At 41.2% G+C, this 18986-nt stretch overlaps 1 protein-coding gene across 2 annotated transcripts in view; it reads right to left on the bottom strand.

Annotated features, from left to right (window-relative positions):
* Positions 1–18364, bottom strand: part of tsc22d1 (TSC22 domain family, member 1) — a 36988-nt gene extending 18624 nt beyond the window's left edge. Inside the window, exons 1-2 of one of the 2 annotated variants that reach the window (XM_005940440.3) lie at positions 14977–18364; positions 13505–14811 (exon numbers count right to left, since the gene is read on the bottom strand). In XM_005940440.3, the coding sequence (XP_005940502.1) occupies positions 14778–14811; positions 14977–17594 (2652 nt within the window). In that variant the 5' untranslated portion in view covers positions 17595–18364 and the 3' untranslated portion in view covers positions 13505–14777. Of the gene's footprint in view, positions 1–13504; positions 14812–14976 lie in introns of those variants that run through there. The other variant, XM_005940438.3, reaches the window with a different exon arrangement.
* Positions 18365–18986: the final 622 nt, after the last annotated feature.

The raw sequence follows: 18986 nt of genomic DNA, 5'->3' as shown, positions 1-18986 counted from the left end.
CGAGTGTTCTGAGCATTGAGCTTAAAAGGAAATTAATTTCTCGTTGCTTCACCATTGCTTCACCATTTCCTCCCATTTTACAAATATGAAATAAAATAAATAACTGTTGACTGTCACAGACCAGCAAGGCGAGGCTATACTCCTAATGCAACTGCCCGTTTGGGGATGACCAGGAGGTATTAGCTTGTGCACACTGCCATCTGCTGGTACATTCCTGCAGCCAAACTTTCTCTAATTCAGCACACTCCACACATCTTTATGGTGAATTGCTCCTCAGAGAAACTATTCAAATTTGGCATCTCACAAACTGACTTGTGAGCTGAAGTTCACCATTCTCAAAAACAAACCTTCTCTGACATTAAAAAAAACAAAACAAAACTGAAAGGTTTCTTTGATACTCCAGAGAATTAAACTGCCTGTGAAACTTCGATACTCATTAAAGCAAAACATCTCAAAAATTATAGAAATAAAAACTGCCATAAAGAGATTCTGATGTAATTTAGATTGTGATACACCGTAGGCCTGAGGCATTTATTCTTCATTATAAATTAGTTTATGTATAAACCTAGTCAAATGACACCGATTTCCCACACATATACTAAGTCTATTTCCAGACAAAAAAAAAAAAAAGATTAATGAAGGAAAAGTTTGTGGTCCTGGCTTAGACCATGTCTTGAACCAACACCTAATGAAGAGTAATCTCAGCTCTTGGCTGCTGAAAACTTATAATAATTTCCCAGATTATATTAACTATATTAACATTTCTCTTTGAAGCAGCCTCTGCTTTCCAATTTTAACTAAATGAAAATACAAATAAAATATCTGTAATAGGTTAACATCGCAGGATTTAAAAATAAAACAGAATAAATAAGATGATTGTTCCCTAATGTAGACCTGCCTCCGCCTGCCCTTGTAACAGCCTCTGCTACAGTTAACAGGACAATACAAACGCAAGCCTGTGATCTTAGACAGATAACTGCTCATTATCTTTTCAGTCCGGTCTACATGGGAAGGTCACCTATATTCACTTCAAACACCTATCATTAATTTAGCATGAACACATAATAATAACCAGGTGAGTATATTAACAGCGAATGTCTACCAACTGTTTATATTAGGCCCCATATAATTTGCTCAGGTACTTACAGGCACTGTGAGAAAATATTAGTGTACCGTTTTCACAGCCAACCCTTCTTTTCATCAAGTCTAATCACACCTTAAAGCATTAAAGCATCCGTGCAGTAAAGATGTGCATTTCTCACATTTCACCACTCATTGTCCTCAGTCACCCCAGTGCCAGAGCTTTCCCTGCAAATTAAAATAAATAAATAAAAATCTGGTTCCCACAAAGAAAAATCACCAGGGCTGATTTTTTTTCCCTTGTTTTTCTTGTGGAGTTAAAATACATGTCAAATAGCCAAAGGAAAAGAAAAATGACATGAACATGCTTTAATTCTTCCTTCTTTTAAGGAAAAAACTGCAGTGCTCCTCAATCATCTGACTTTACAGGGCTTTCCTCACATCTTTCATCTAACAGCAGAGTTGAGATTTGTTAAATTAAACTCTTTAATCTACTTTCTGGAAAAAGTGCTATGATTTTCTGTCATCCACACCTGCTCTTCTGAAAGTGTTAATCCATATATTTTATATGTAATATAAATACATTTAATATGTAATGAATAACAAGTGCTCTTGAAAAAGTGCTGTTAAAGAGACATTAAACATATTTTTAAAAACAAAACAAAAAACCCAACATTAAATGAATGGGGAAAATATAAAAGTAAATGGGCTATGAAACTCAAAAACAAGAACCATTCCTGGACCCAGGCAGGTTAAACGGAACATTTCTTACTGTAACGAGGGGAAAAGTTGATCACAGTTTGGAAAACTGGTCTTTAAAACAAAAACAACCTCTGTTTGCTCAAAAATTGGCCATCCTGCATGTGCTGAGGAATTTAAAAAAAAAAAAAAAAGTTTTACAGGTTATGAATTTATAGCTCTACTGCATTGCTTTTCCCTCCCAGCAGGACAGCTAGCTTGCCTGAAAAGGAAGACTGAAAGAAGAATGTATTTAGGACTCTTAGATTTAAATGTGCTTCTTTCAGGACTAGAGGCAGCATTCAAACCATCCCTTGACAGTCCTAGTCTGCATCCAATATGATGATCCTGGTGTCTGTTGGCAGTCGCTGCTTGTTAACCAGCAGGGGGTAGTACAGCACTGTTTACAGAGCTCAAAACTGCACACAGAGACACAGTATAGTCAGAAACCGTGCCAGTAGCTGTCAAAAGTTAAACTAAGAACAAAAAATAAATAAAATAAACCAAACAAACAGTCAATCTCTAGTCTAAAGACATCTGAAGTTCAAAATAAACTCTTGGTTTTTGTTATTAAGTGTGTGTGCATCCAAGTGCATGTCAACACAGGCGCACAAGTAAAAAGTATTACATATAAATATTTGTATACCTAAGTATTATATGGGAAATGGTTTAGTACAGACACTGAATTACAGGACACAGAAAAGTATCTCAGTGCTTTACTCATGCTAATAAGAGAAGCAGCTGCCAGGACTTTTTTTTGGGGGGGGGGCCTCCGGCAGCGTAGAGCTCCAGCAGCCTTCCTCATTCAGCCACAGAGCATAGAGAAAGGGATTAGCTCACACAAAGCCAGAGTGAATGAATATTGAAGCCTATGGGAAAGCACCCTGACTGACTGAAACTCTCACATCACCACAGCCAAGCAGACAAAGTATCAAACTGCACTAGCCTGAGATAACCCAACACTGTTTAGCTTTGGTATTTATAGATAAGCCTTTTATTTTAAATCATTTCCAATCAACAGGATTCTTAAAACATTTCTCTGCTGGTATCCATCCTTTTTCAATTTGTGGCAACTGCCTTAAACCAAGAGTTCAAACAAGTCCAAAAGAATTTCTTGCACATAGTGACCATGTTTAATAGTAACACCCACCATTGTAACAGTAAATATATGACAAAATACAGAAAAGCACAACAGGCCCATTTAAAGTGGCATAGCTCTACCTCCAAAAACCTAAAACGTTTGCCGATTTTCTCATAACAGCAAACTGATTATCTATCATTGTTCTGTCACAATAACAATATTAAGGCTGTTCCTGCTACTACTTCAGTAGTTATTTAAACAGTCCAAACGTAACAAAATGCTCACAAAACATTCAAAAACACACAGTCAAATGGACAAAGTTAAGCACTGGCCACACAAATATTACATGAATGTGTTTCACAAGGCTTCAGTCACATTGTGATGTCAGTTTACCTTGGACAGCAGAAATAAAATATTTTCAACATCATATTGCAGAATTTTTACTTCTTACAGCTGTCTTTAACCTCGCTCATTTGTATCACAGGAGAGACGAGTGGTACTGTCCATCGAACCTGCAGCCCCAGTTAGTGGCAGATAACTTCTACTACCCATTAAGACTTGTAGTAACAACACCACAGCAGCTCTTGCAAACGTCTTTCACTGATACTTGATACACTTGTTTTTCCAAGCATGCTTAGTCATTCCTTTAGAACAATTTAAAACAATTAACAACTGTTGGTGCTGACTAGCATGGGCAGAAACATTTAAATTTCAATGAGCTGGGCACGCCCATGATGACAATCAAGTGATAAATGTAGTGATTAATACCCAACTTGTCTTTTCTCTACACAGGATACAACACCATTTAGATGCGTCATGACTTTTCAAAAATGAAATCCTGATACAGCTTCACTAATTACACCAGATATCGTGAGTAGTTGTATAATTGTTACTTTGGTGTTTACAGACCACCTCCATTTTAATTTGTTATACGATAGCATCATTGCTATTATTTGTTGTAGGTTTCCCCCCCCCCCACATTTTCTCGATACATTGCGATAAGATTGGGTTGTTACAATATCATAGTTTTACATTCACAATAACAGAGAACTTCACATATCTCATAGGATCCAGCAACACTATAGAAAATGATTTGAAAATAGTCTGCAGGAATGATGAGAGCATCAATCGATGGAGAAAAAACAAAAGCCTCACAACTATCAATAACTATGTCTCCGTTATCCTGGGATGACCTTTGGTAGCTGTGCTGTTCGGCTAAGAGCGAACAGAGACATAATGACAGCAGCAGAACAAACACTATGAAACACATTGAGTACAAAGAGGCAGCAAACTTACGCCTATAGCAAAGTCATGCACTGCATTTTTGCTTCTACATGTGTGTGAATGTGTGTGTGTTAAACTCCTGCAGCTGACTGGACAGTGCTCTGGCCACAGGAATGCCGGCCATGATTCAGCACATTGCCTGCATGTTTAGGGGGGATGACAGTGGCAGCCCACTAAAGCCTAAAAATAAAAATGCGTGACTGAAGATGAAATCAACAGCATTTTAAAATTTATGCATACACCCAAAAAAAAAAAAAAAAGTGTCATATGCTGTTCGCAACAGGAGATTTAGTGTTTGTATGTTAATCCCCCTTTTCTTCCACGTTTTTAATACAATAAACTTTCCAAACAAATAACTGTAACAACACAGCGTCTCTGGCACAATTTCCCCCAACAATGTACACATTTAGATAATAACAATACCACGTCGACATCAATATGCAGTGATGAATCCTGCTCTTGTTTGTAAAACAAAATCTAACTTGTGTTAGTTAAACAATACATAACAGCACCAAGAAAACTAATATTTCTCATCCTGGGGTTTAGTTCAGTCAGGATGAAACAGGATTTTGTTCACTGAATGGCCCAAAGTAACAGGAAAAGGCACATACGTCTGCGCGACAACTGAGCTTGTGTGTAGTTACCTCCAGAAATACAAGAGGTTTTGCCAGCTTTCATTTAAAACTATGGTAATCATAATGGTCAAAAACAGCATGAAAAAAATAAAAAAATAATTAAAATTTATATGGAAAATGTTCAAGTACTCCATCCACAAGCATCACCACCACCAAGTTAAACCAAAGGATAGCCTCCGAGAACCAGCTGCATCCCTGAAGTGGTGTTCAATCAGCATCTGTGAACGTACATTTCAAATCTTTAACAGCCAACCTCGCACGGCACTTTGCTCTGCTGAACAAGTTAAAAAAAAATTTAAAAATTAATAAAAAAAAATACACTTTTCTGCTGAAACCACTGTTGGGCTAACACAGTGGTCATACTAAAATGAATGAGGCAGGCTTTTTTTTTTTTTTTTTTTTTTAAAGGGAGCTATTGTTGGTCCGAACAAGTGTATAGTGTGTTTCAAAGTGTGAAAGCTTAGGGGAATGTGGGCTGGTTGGCAGCATGATGGCTATCTCTGCTGCTGCTGTTTTGAATGTAATCTTCCCCCTGGCAGTGCAGGGAGCCGGTGTGTGCGTGTTGTGCCCGTTGCTCATTGTGGGGAGATCAACGAGATCCCTAAAATTCACAGCACACAGCGGAAGTGACCTGAGCTGACCTGACCCAAGTTAGTCAGGTCTACTGGAGCTGGTTCAGACTACTGAGGACACAGCAGACGGGACCAGATGGAACCAAACTGAGCAGAGTCGCTCACTGCTGCCTTTCATCGATTCGATTTTCATTTATTATTGGCACTGACTTAACAGACCTAGTGTCCAGATGTTCTGGTGGGGTTTTACAGAAGAAATCTCTCTTTGTTTAGGATTGTAACAATTACAAAGCAATCTTTTTTTCTTTTGTGCGTTTTCTGCATTGAAATTTGCTTCTAAGCTCTTGCTGTATGATGGGTTTTTTTCCTCTTCAGTTGCAGAAGCATGATAGATAGCTATGGGACACTATTCACAGATTTTATTAAGTGAAGTATGGCAATTCCTGGGTTCCCTTGATAGGATTTTTTCATATTCTTGGATTAATACAGAGAATAAACTCTGTGGGAAAAATGTTTATGATGCCTGAACATTTTTGTTATGCAAGATAATCTCACCCAACTCACTTTTACTGATCTCTAAAGTTTAACTGCCACTGACTGCACAAGGTATACCCTTTAGTTACGCATTTTATGCTGCACTTAACTTATAATTCACCCAACTGCAAGAACCTACCAGAAGTAGATGCATGCCAATCTGGGTTTTAGGATTTACTCCTGTGACTCTGGGTTTTGTATTTCTTTTAAAAAGAAGAAAAAAAAAAAGCGGATAAATCTAACATCAAAGTAGCAACAGGGAGGAAAACCAAAAACATACATATCACCTGTGGATCTTTATTTAGTAAATGCCTTTGCTTACAGACTGCCTGATTGCTTATGCTTCAAAAGTAGGGAACATATTTTCTCAAACTGTTACATCTGTAAACTTACACAAGTCAAAAGTAAAGTTAGAATTATAGTGTCAGTGGCAAATATTAGTGCTAAGGAGTGTATTGACTGTTGAGCCTCCTCACTCACAGTTCTAACTATATGAATACATAAACATTAATTTAAAAGTTAATGATCCACAGCTATCTGTCACACAGGACATAAAACTTTTTGAAACAAACTATTATCTGCACATTATTAAAATTTATACCACTGAACAGCATGTTGGACATAATAATAGCTAGACAGGCAGCATAGCAGCCTGTTAACAGCATTCAACATTCAAGACCAGTGAAGGCAAATGGAGGATAAAGAAAAGAGACTAGAGGTACCAAAATAACTTGTGACCAAAAGAGGAGCTGCATCTGCAGTTTGTCTTGTTCTCAGTTCAAAGAAGGCCCGTCTCATTTTGGGTTGTTTTGTCTATCACTGTGCTCTCACTGGGGGTCAACTCGTCCCACAGGTGAGGAAACGACGATGTGTTACACAAGGCTTACAGGTGATTTTCCTCACCACAGGTTAGTTTTTACAGCAAACTTTAAATCCAAGTGGCCTCATTCACATTAAGCAGTCCGACTTTTAACGTCTTACTGATAATCCTTGTAACTGGTCCCAATTATGTTTCTGATAGCATCACTCCTCACCTTGGACAACTAATAACCAAACCACAGCAACCTTCTCACAAACAAGGCATTTATCAGTTTCAAAATGGATCAAAAGCCTAGTTCAGTTTTGCTTTGTACAAACTAGAAATATTGTAAAGGTCAAACCAATTCTTTAGAACAATATAACTGAAAACCTCTTTCATTAGATATAAAAGCCTAAGCCCCAGACCTGTCAGATCAGAGAATCAATTACTGTTACAGGTTTCATCCAGGCTTAAAACAAAGGGCAAAATGTGCCTTTATTGTTTTAGCCAGACCACTGTGGAACAAACCTCCTCTTATAAGATTAGCAAGCTTAGCTGCTTAACAGAGCTAGGGTCCCAGCGGCAGAGGGCGCTGCGAGGGGTCTAGGCATCTCCCTGGCCACCATCTCCACCTTATCCAGGGGGACACCAAGACATCCCCAAGCTACCAAGAGACAATCTCTCCAGAGGGTCCTAGGTCTTAGCCTCTTTCCACTAGGACATGCCTGAAACATCTCACCTAGGAGGTGTCTAAGAGATGTCCAGGAGGCTCTCTAATCAGATACTCGAACCCCTTAACTGGCTCCTTTCAATGTGGAGTAGCAGCATCCGTACTATCCATAAAAAAGAAAGACCATAATTACAAACTTTTGATCACATGTTCCCACACTGCCATATTTACATCAATTTCAGTCCAATCGTATTCAAGTATTCAAGCTATAATCACTGTTGGTACCAAGTTTTTGTAATTATTATGAATTACACTGTATTACCCCACTATATCTTTGTTATTATCAGGCTGTAATACACAGTGAAAATATCACTCAAATCTGAAAAATCCACACAGGGGCCAAAACCTGGGCAGGTATCACATTTTTTTGAGCAGTTAGAACAATCTCCGTGACAAAGTGCCGTCACAACAAATGGCCCAAAACTGCTGTAACGTTCAGCCGTGCTCTCTTTATATAGCACTAAAGTGTTTCACTACAAGTAAACAGCAATTGTTGTGTGTTATGCTGCTGACACCTCCCTCAATCCTACCACACATACAGACTGAGCCAGAGAGCACCAGAAAACAACAGAGCAACAACATGCTGTGTATGAGCAACAGAGGCAGCGAGAGGGAGGTCTCGCTGAGTATTTACTATCACTTTTTAACCGGGAGGTGAAAGTATGAATGGCAGAAGGAATCTGAACACTAAGATTGTTCAGGGGGGACCAGAAGTTAGCAGAAACCTCTCAGCGCAGTTTACTGTCTTAGTCTTCTGCTTTGCTGGTGTTCTCTGCTCAGATGCGTCATTGATTTTGTTTGTGTCTGCCCCGTTCTTGCTGATGGTTTGTTTTTTCATCAATAAACAGGACTGTTTCACTTAAGAGTGTGGTGGGAAAACTAATGGCCTGTAATGGATTGTGTTTTTAGTGTGCCTTTCATCTGAGAAAACTGCCCTCCCAACCTGAACATGCTCACACGGGGACAATAGGCTAACCTTCATGACAAACAGCTCCATCTATTATTATTTTGTTTCCTCATTATAGAGAAAAAAGTTACACTGCTGCCTAATTCCACAGTGGGTGCATTATTATAGAGTGGACTGAGTTTGTTGGGCCATAATAAATTTAACAAAAGCTAATTCTTGCTCGCTAAAGCTAGTTAAATATTAACTAGCTTTAGCTTATATATTTACATTCTTGCTAGCCAAAGCTAGCAAGAATGTAAATATAAGTTACCTCACATGCTGGATTCATAAGAGGTCTCATTTTTCCCCTCTTCAATCCAAAACTTTTCATACCTCCAGCAAATATCTTTTCATAGCCCAAATATCACAAGTGTTGCTATCAACCTTAAAAAATAAAATAAAATTAAAAAAAAATAACAAAATAAAATGAATCCCTACTACTCCATTTAAATAAATAAACCAAGCATGTGGAATAACTTCAGAATTTGCAGAATCTCCAAAGACGTCACCACAAAATTAAGGATGCGCTGACAGTGAAATTCGGTGAACATACTGAAGCCAACTGCCAACAAAAAGAAGAATCTTTAAAGAGAAAGACATGCTTTCTCTATGCTTTGCATTATCTGAACATGTAGGTAGAAAATAATGTTGCAGATAAACATCAACCACCGGCACTGGTTAATGTCTCATTATTTATTAACATGCTGATATGAATATCCAATGCGGATCCTTCCCTACTTAAAACTGTAGGTTAAAGTTTAGCTGTCTTTCAATGACAATCTGCATTTACCTTAGGTCACAAACTGAACCAACTGTCGCATTCTTGTAATTTTGGGAACGTTTTAAGGTTTCAAAATAGGACTTAAGAAAATAACAGGTGGCATCGCAGCAGCTATGTCCATCTTTAAACATTGCAAGGATCTAGTGAATAGATAGACATGAATGAAAAGTCCCAACCCTAATGACGTCACTCTTCTTACATTGGACTTGCTGGGAAACTTATTGCAACATTACTATAACATGTGATGATTATCATCATCATCATCATCATCATCATCATCATCATCTGCCCGTTAGCTAGACGCAACATGTATTAGTGTGTATATACATTTAAAAACAAAAACAAAAACAAACAAACAAACAAACCCTGCATTCTCAATGAGAAAGTAGAAATATTAAAAAAAAAAAAAACTAGCACTAGTGTGTGTGTGTGTCTCTTTTTTTTGTGCTTCTCCTGTGTTATAGTGTCACATTAATTTGTCTCTTCTGCTTTGCTCACTAGAGAGAAGCAGACAGGTTAAGTGAAGATTAACACTACTCCACTTGACATACACTTGTGTACATCATTACCGTAAGTGCAATGAAAGCTTCCCCACAGATGTTAATCATTCTAAAACCAAAAGAGACATTGACCTTAACGTTTGACATTATAACAATCCCTAAAGCTTTGCAGCCTTGGCAGGGAACCTAGTACAGACCCAAGTATTAGTCCCCCACCAACTTTATGTTACAGGACAAAATTTCACCCATATTCACTGCCTGGGAGAAAAAGCACCTTTCTAGACAATGAGGGCCAAACTTGGCACTTCTAGATTCTCAAAACATTCTGGCCTGGCTGGTAGAATATGTAGGTTGCATATGCCAAACTACACAGACAGGGGTACCTCTATCACAAATTCTAGCTAACAGAGACTGGTACAATTGACCATAAAATAATCTCTGTCTTCAAGAAATATAACTTGCCTTTTCATTTTGATGGTTGCATCCACAGACGCGCAGAGATATGGGGCAATTGAGAGGGAAAAAGAGGCAGACATGTCGAGAGCAAGTCGATCAAAGCAAGTCAATAAACTGTATATCCAGGCATTGATGGGATTCTCATTTCCCAGTGGGTCCTTTAGTGAAATTACAAGGAATACTGCTGAGGTGAGACAAAGGGCACAAGAGGAATGCCAATAATAGTTAATAAACTGACCATTTTAATCTCGAAAAAAGCAAGAAAATAAAACAAATAAAAAGGAGGCTCAAGTAGAGCAAAGTGTAATTGATGAATTGCCTCATTAAAGCTAAAACAAAATCAACAAAAAAAAAAATTGTGTTACAGTGGTGTGAAAAAGTGATTGCCTGCCAGAAAACATCTTGATTATCGCCAAGACTTGGGAAAATAACTCTGGACTGACAAGACAAAAGTTGAACTTTTTGGAAGGTGTGTGTACCATTATATCTGGCATAAAAGTAAGAGCATTTCAGAAAAGGAACATCATATCAACAGTAAAATATGGTGGTGGTAGTGTGATGGTCTGGGGCTGTTTTGCCACCTCAGGACCTGTAAGACTTGCTGTAGTCTGCTGTCTACAAAAACATCCCGAAGGACAATGTCTGGCCATGTGTTCGTGACCTCAAGCTGAAGCGCACTTGTTTTCTGCAGCAGGACAAAGATCCAAAACAAACCAAGTCCAACTCTGAATGGTTTAAAAAATAAAATAAAGACTTTGGAAAATCTTGAGATGCTGTGGCATGACCTTAAAAAGGCATTTCATGCTCAAAAACTCTCCAATGTGGCTGAATTACAAAAATTCTGCAAAAATTCTCTACAGCACTGTAAAAAACTCATTGACACTTATCACAAACACCTAATTGCAGTTGTTGCTGCCTAGGGTGGCCCAACCAGTTATTTTTCCACATGTAGGATTGGATTTTTGGTTTCCCCTTAATAATAAACACCTTCATTTTAAAAAAAAAATAATAATAATAATAATCAGGAAGGGGTTAACACTTTTTCCACACCACTGTATATTCATTTCTTACCAAACTTTTACAGCTTGCCAATCTACAAAACCTCTGGTCACAAGACTCAAATACACACAAATGTGAAGTCTCACCTCACGAAACCACTTCCTCACATACAGGATGAGCCATGAGCGTGGGAGCATGCCAGGTTTTACTTAAAATTCTGCACACAGGAACATTTGACATTCTGTTTTTAATCACTATTAGCTGCCAGTAAACCCCAGCAGTGGCATCCTCACACTCACTCACACACCTCATTAATAACTCGCAGGACAGACTCAGGATATGTACAACAGACAAGCTCCCTCATTCAAAGAGACACATGCAGACAGATGAACTGGCACTCTGAGGACACCTAACTGTTAGCTTTGGCTCCAGAGGGGTTTGTGAGGACAGGGTCATCCCACATAACAAAAACTGAAAATTTGGTCATCAACAGTCACAGAGAAGACCACAGGAACTGTCCAACCCTAAATACAGCTCACAGATTCCCTGTTCACAACATACTTGTACACATATTTCTACCAGACAGAGAAAGCTAAGAAAAAACATCTCAGTGACAGCCTCTGCACAAAATGACCATAATGTTTCAGCAGAAATTTAAAGTTAGAACAGTCATTCCTCTGTTACTGGAACTAACGTTAGGGCAACAATTCAATAACAGTGGGCAGGAACTGTTAGTGACTGTTAAAAACATAAGTGTTTCAAAACTGTGTGTCCAAAACACACAAAAGGGCACGATGCCACAATGTTAAGCCAGACCAATGAGCAAAGCAGTTCCTATGTTATCTGACATGTGGTCAGTTCCTCTTTTGATTGCAGTTTAACAAAGGGCACTTCTGACAGCCCATTTTTCCCCAAATGACCACTGAGACCACATCAAGTGTTTCTTTGTTGTTTAAAACTCAGCATAAATTTGAAATTCTATTTTGAGAATGAAGTTGAAATGCTAAGAATAAGGTCAGCTTCCACAGTGCTTACCCTTGTTACCACTCTATTTATGTTCCAAAACAGAACTGAATTTCTTGTTGCCAAAAGACATTTTCAAGTATCATGTCACTAATTCATCTGCATAAGGCCTTTTGTAGAGGCTCTATATCTTGGGGCAACCTTTCTCAAAAGTCCAGCTAAGATATCTAGCTCCTGTAATACTGACCATGCAACCATTTTTCTTTAGGTGGAGAGCCGTGTTGCACTGGTGGCAAGGCTGCTCAATCATTGTGGTCATTATTGTAATCTTGATTATTCAATAATTTAAAAACCATGCAGTTGATCACAACTGCTGTTCATTTTTTGTCTTGGTAATAAGTGATGCTTTTAAATTAAGTTTCATTTTAACCCAAGAGGGTTGTCATTTAACATAACTTTACATAGCAGTTTTGTAATTAATAGATTCATTTACTGTGTTTTGTCTGCACAAGTCCAAATATAGAATCACAAGGGAAATACCTTTCTTGAAGTATGCCTGTTATGCAGTCACGGAAGTGCATTACTTTTGTCAGTGAACATCAAAGAGAGGCAGAGATATCAGTAATACAAAAAATAAAAAAAAAATCTCAAGTTCACAATTATTTATGAACAAATAATTGCTTAGATGATTAAAAGCTGCTGCCTTCAGTAATTTGCAGCAGAAATACTATAAATTAAAAAACAATAATCATTGGATTTCGAAATTACTTTTGCATTCATTTTCACACCACCACTTTTGAGCTTTTAGGGAGGAGCCATGAAAACGAAACTATGTGGGGGAAAAGAAATACTGCAACGTTTTCATTGGTGTACAAGTGAAAAGATTATCATCAGTTGCCTGTAACTGCCTCAGTCACCAGGTCTCACCTTGTAGCTACCTTGAAGGCCTCTTGAGCTGTGCGAGGTAGCTAAGCTGATGCATGGGCTTCTTTGTGGCAGCTACCCTTGTTACACAGGCTTTAAAGTCAAAAATACCTGTTAGCCCAGGTCTGAAACTCTCTCAGACCTCATGTCTCCTACCAAGCTCATATCTTTTACTCTTTTTTCCCCCCTATCAATTTTTTTTTCCTATCTTCAAGGAAACTTGCTGTAAAAAGTCTGTTTTCTGTAACTGTACAGTGTTGAAATTACTGACAATAACAAGCAGCATGTTAAATAACTGAGCTTAACCAACAATTCGGATTATTATTTTGCCATAATCATTATTTTGCCATAATCAAACAGCCTTAAGTTAAACAAATTTCTCATGTTGCATTAATGTACAGTGCCGGTTATCTGTTGGGTTAAAGTTGTTGCCAAGTTACCTGTCGATTGCTGGGCCCAGCGTCCTGGACCCACTCTTTGTCTCACTTTAGTTGCAAAGAAGCACAATGTTAGACAGGGCAGGTAACAGCCCTGCAAACCAGCACAGTTCTGTTTTATTTTCATCTGCAAAATGTAGGCCGCATCAAAGTAAACTCGCTTAAAACCACCTGACCGGAGACATGTTTATTTACACTATGCACAGGTGTTTGCGAGCACAGAAGGTAGCTCGTCCTAGCACTGTTAATGTTAGCCACACAAGCCACTGTATGGTGCAGACTGACTAGTCTAAAAGTAAGAAAACAGAGTCAAAATATTACCACTACCACTGATAGCAGGTAAACTAGACAGAATGAGTATAATTCACAGAGATAATCTGTAAGCAGGGCTTTGGTATGAGTGCTGATCAAAGACAATAATCCACCTGATCCCACATAGATTTCAAATTCCTCAGAGTTAAACATCATGTGATAAAAACAGTCACCCTTTAGTATCTACCCAGCTGACCCATAAAGGCAACCCCCCCTCCAAAAAACCCCCCAAAAAAACAAACTAACATAACTTCCATGTTACCCTCCACATTCCCAGCTGTACCTGGCATCACTTCGCTAAGCGCTGACTGAGACTCAGATATGCTAAACATCCCTAAAGCTATGAGGGCAAAGGTGACAGTAACACCAACATATTCGTAAGACTTCAGATTGTTAGGGGTGACGGAAATGAAAGCAAGTCCCTCGTGCTGCACAGTGATTAAAATTCCTGTCTAACCTCAAAATATGTTCTTAAAACTTCTTGTGAGGAATTTCCAAAGGATTTCAAGTTTGCCAGTAGCAGAGAGAGAGAGAGGGAAAAGGCTCTTAATGAAATCAATAAGCTTTCACTGAGGAAAAAAGGAGCCATGTGCCTTCATTTTCATGTGAATAAGCAACCTGGCAACTCTTGTTTCTTTCCTAAAGACGAAAGGGCATTTCAAGACTTGCTTTGACTACAACACAAAATTGACAATGGCTGTCAGTTTATTTCATACCCGTCTTATTCTATTGCTTATTAAGTCATCGACAACTGCTACTGTAATTTCTGCTTTTCAACAACAAAATGTGCTGAGAGTCTCTACAGGGAACTGTGCGCCCAGCAGAAAATGTGCCCTGTAAGGCAGACAGCCGGGATTTCAAGCAGGCGGGCGGGTGAGGTAAAATGTTGAATCACTGCAGCCACTTGATAAAGACAAGAAACGTCACATCCAGCTGAGCCCTGCGTTGTATCCCACTGACAGAGGACAGAGAGAGTGCAGCAGCTTGGCCTCTGTCGGCTGGTGATCTAGGATAACAACAACACTTTTCTTCCCTCACAGCTGCAACATTAAACAGTGAACTCATTCAGCTTCAAACAGACTTAAAATGCTGAGTACCATCACACAAAACTCTTTTTTTAATACAAAACAAAAAGAAAGCCATAAACCGTTTGCAGATAATCAAACAAATAGAAGTGAGAAAAGTATAAAAATGAAGTCTCTTACCCATCCTCTTCTCCATCTACAGTCTTGAGACCAGCTGGTGCTGTTAAGGCACTGGCGGTGGCAGCGTTGCCCTCAGTTTCCTGACCATGGCCAGTGTTGGATCCAGTCTCTCCTCCAGACAGCTTGGGCAACCCCAACAAACCCGACTGATGCTGGAGGAGCAGCCGCTGGGCATCTTGCAGCTGAGTGGTGGTGAAGCTCGGCAGACTGGCATACAGGGCGCTGGCCTGTGCAGCGTGAGCCAGGGCCTGGGCACTGCTGTGGTCATGGGTCAAGCTCACAGAAGACGGCTGGCTATGGGGAACTCCCTGCGGGGGCATCCGAGCAGTATTCCCAGTGTTGTGAGATTGGGGTTGGGCCTGGGCCTGGTGATCGCTCTGAGGGTTGGGGGGAGGCACACTTGGTGCAGACGCCTGGCTCTGATGGGCCGCTGTTGGCAGCTGGGTGCTCAGCCCTTGGTTTTGGATTTGTGTTGGGAGTGACTGCGGCTTTTGCTGCTGGCAATCCAAATGGCCTGGATGGCTCTGAGGCTGCTGGCCAACACCAGCTACCCCGACATGAGAGGACATACTAGAGGTGGTAGACTGAAGAGAGTGGGGCTGCTGAGGACCTCCCATCATATGGCAGGCTCCGTTAGCCATCCCAGCAGATGTGGCTCCAGCTTGGTTGGACAAAGGTTGGGAAGCAGCAGCAGAATGAGGGATGCTTTGCTGCGGCTGTGTGTACTCAGGTGGCCTCATCGACATCGTGTGTGCTTGGGGGGCAGCAGCTGGCTGTTGTGGTAGGGTGGCATAACCCATCTTCTGCTGCTGAACACCTACTGGGGGTTGATTAGCAACTGCCTGGGCATAAGTGAGCTGCTGCTGGGACACAGCAGTGAGTCCAATGGTGGTCTGGTGGCTCGGCATGGATGGAGGCTGATGAACGTTTGTAGGTGCCGAGGGGGCCGCAATAGTTTTATCATGCTGTTGGGGTTGGGTGTGAGATACCCCCATGCTTAAACCGCTGGGGAGGATTCCTTGAAAGCCCTGAGGAGGGGAGTTGTAATCCTGTGCATGCTGTGGTCCACCAACATCTCCACTGCACACATTCTCGACATAATGGCTCAATGTACTCATAGTACTACTCACAGAACTCCCACTTGTGCTTTCTCTCTCCGACCCCCCAGCAAAGCTCTCAGAGACAAACTGTCGTATGCTGTGGGACCCAGGATCAGAAGAAGAAGTGGGGGCAGGAGCTGGGGTCTCCTTATCATAGAAATCAGTGCAAGTCCATCTGCCCTTTTTGAAGGGCTCAGAGTTAGAGTCCAGCTTCACCACTCTAAAGCGAGAGCTTGTGGTGGTGGCCACCACAGGGGCCGCAGGAGCAGTTGATACAGGAGCTGTGGTCGCAGCTGTAGCAGTTGCACTCACAGGCTGCTGCACAGCTGATCCAACTCTTCCATGGAGCCCGCTGGGGAGCCCTACGCCTCCAGAGACACTCACAGCAACAGTAGTTGTAGCAGTCATAGCAATGTTGGAGTTTAAGTTTTGGTGTTGCTGGATCATGCTAGTGGGGGCCATAAGGTTGCTCCCCGCTGGAGCAGCAGCACTTTCTCCTCCTCCACTCCCTCCACTGCTGCTCATCACATTGAGAGGATAGCCGCCACTGCTAGTGCTAGCACTCGTGCTGATCCCCCCTCTCACAGGCACGTTGGCAGAGCTCAACATATTCACATTACTAACACTGCTGGTCTGGGGATTAACTATGCTAACTGTATTGCCAGCAGCAGAGCTGTGCATTCCAGGGATAGATCCCGGGACTGCAGTCCCCGTAGGCTGAGTGGGGATACTTGAAGGAGCAGCCTGGGAAACTCTCTCTTGAGGGCCGCCCATATTAGAAGGCATTTTCTGGGTGACACAAGGTAAAGCTCCAGAGGTGAGACCAGATGCGGTGATCCCGGAGCCAGAGGACAGAGGGTAGACCTGGGCATGGTTAGGATGTGGAGGATGTTGATGGTGTACAGTCCCATTCACCATGGCTCCACCGTGTTGCTTCTGTGCCTGGTTCAAGGTGTGGGGGTGTGAAGGCTGATTTGGAGAGACCGCTCCAGGGGTCTCCGCCTCATGGAAATTATTCAACGTCTCCTCTGAGGAGCTTCTCTCTGCTCCAACTACATCATTAGCTCGGGAGAGGGACACATCCAGAATCTCAGAAGACGACAGATCCTCAGTATGGGACTCATCCAGGTCGTCGTAGCTCTCAGTATCCTCTGCAATGCTGTTATTGGTACTAACAGATACCTGTGCTGGAGTCACACTTGTGATCTGGAAACCACTCTTCTTTTTTATCTGAGCTCCAGTGGACTGTGTGGGCTGGGGCTGGGAGAGCAGATTTAGGCTGTGGGGGGGAGGAGGATGATGGGGACCCGGGGAGGATGAGCCAGCAGGAGGTTGAATCAACAGGGAGGGCGGGTAGTCATCGCCTGGTACGTGGCTGTTATTAACCACCGGGTTAGCTGATGTTGACAGCCCGGGGCCGCTCCCGCTACCAGTGTTGCTCCCCCTTCTGTGAAAGACAGCCTGGTGCGCCATCTTTCTAACACTGCCAGAGTCTCCTGCAGGGTCCGGATGATGCATTTCGAGAAGATCCGGGCGGTAGTTGGTCTCTGACAGTATGCAATAAGGCTGCAGCTCGTTAAAGGCGCCGTTTTGACAAAACTACGCTCAACAGACAAACGACCAAAAAACTTATCTAGAAAAAAACCAATAGATATTTCAACGAAGTGCGCAGATATGAGGCAAAAGTTGTGCCGATATTTACACCCTTGTCTTCTTTCACTCGCTTCGGCGTTATCCTAGCGAGGCAAAAGAAGCTAGTGGCCGCTAGCGTCAGCTGATGCCAGTTCGCCGGTTATCTACCAGAGCTGTCCGTCTGCGCCTTTATTAAACACAAGCTAACATTTCTGTATGTTTTGTTGAAGAGAAAAAGACGCCACGCTGCAATGAACACAAAAAGCGGGCAAAAAGCTGCTGAGTAAGTTAGCGTTATATTAAAAGCTAGCTAGCTGCCACTCTCCATCACCGGCTAGCTAAACACAAACTCGGCTGTTTAAACTGCTGGGTTTTTGTATTCTTATTCTTTTAACAAGAGGAAACGAAGTGAAAGCGAGCCACCTTTAATCCGCAGTTAGAAGCTTTAAAAGGCGAAACACTTCTAATAAAAGCGCCGTACACGGGTTAAATCCATTCCTCTGGGTCCTCGTTTGGGTTTTGCTGTATCACTGGTCCGCCCCGGCGGTAGCGTCGTTCAGTATGGAGCCTCCCGCACCGCTGCCGTGGTCTGCGCTGTCTGTGACGGGGCCGGAGGGGAGGGGTGCGCAGTAATATGGCGACCGCGCATGGCCGCTGCTGCCAGACATAAAGCAGTCTGGGAGAGGCGGCCACGAGCTCACGTCAATATCCACGAAGCGTGCCGGAAAGTGCCGAGCCCAGCCGCTCCCTCCGAAAACCAGTTTAGGGCCATCACAATAGATTTTGTTGGTCTTTTTGAACCAGAGGAAATCAGTATGGAGTCATTATAGTTTTGTAGTTTCTCATTACTTTAAAAGTTTATTTAATTTTGAGGGTTTTTTTTATTTTTCATTCAGTTTAGTTTCAGTTAGTTTTCAGATCGGATTTTCTTGTTGTTGTTTTTTTAATTCTCTGGAGAGTACAGAGAGTACACGTTTTTACAATAAAAATAACTTTTACAAAGTCTTATAGACATCCAAAGTCTTAATTATAACATAATAACATTTTATACCAAACTAACATATTAAACTAAGGTAATTTCATTTTTGTTTGTATAGTTTTCCAAGTTCACAAAATTGCTTCAGTTAGGTTTTATTTTGTTTTAGAATCAGAATCAGAGAAACTTTATTAAGCCCAGAAGGAAATTGAGTTGTTGTAGCAGCATACATAAAACAGACGATAAACCATTCTTATAAAAAGTAGAAGTAGCATTACACCAGTGGTACACTGTAATAACCT

This window comes from Haplochromis burtoni, unplaced genomic scaffold (assembly GCF_018398535.1).
Source record: "Haplochromis burtoni strain Fernald_Lab_line unplaced genomic scaffold, NCSU_Asbu1 Contig_274, whole genome shotgun sequence".
In the NCBI taxonomy this organism is placed as follows: Eukaryota; Metazoa; Chordata; class Actinopteri; order Cichliformes; family Cichlidae; genus Haplochromis; species Haplochromis burtoni.
The sequence above is the reverse complement of the archived record's forward strand: the minus strand, read 5'-3'. Positions and strand labels throughout refer to the sequence as shown.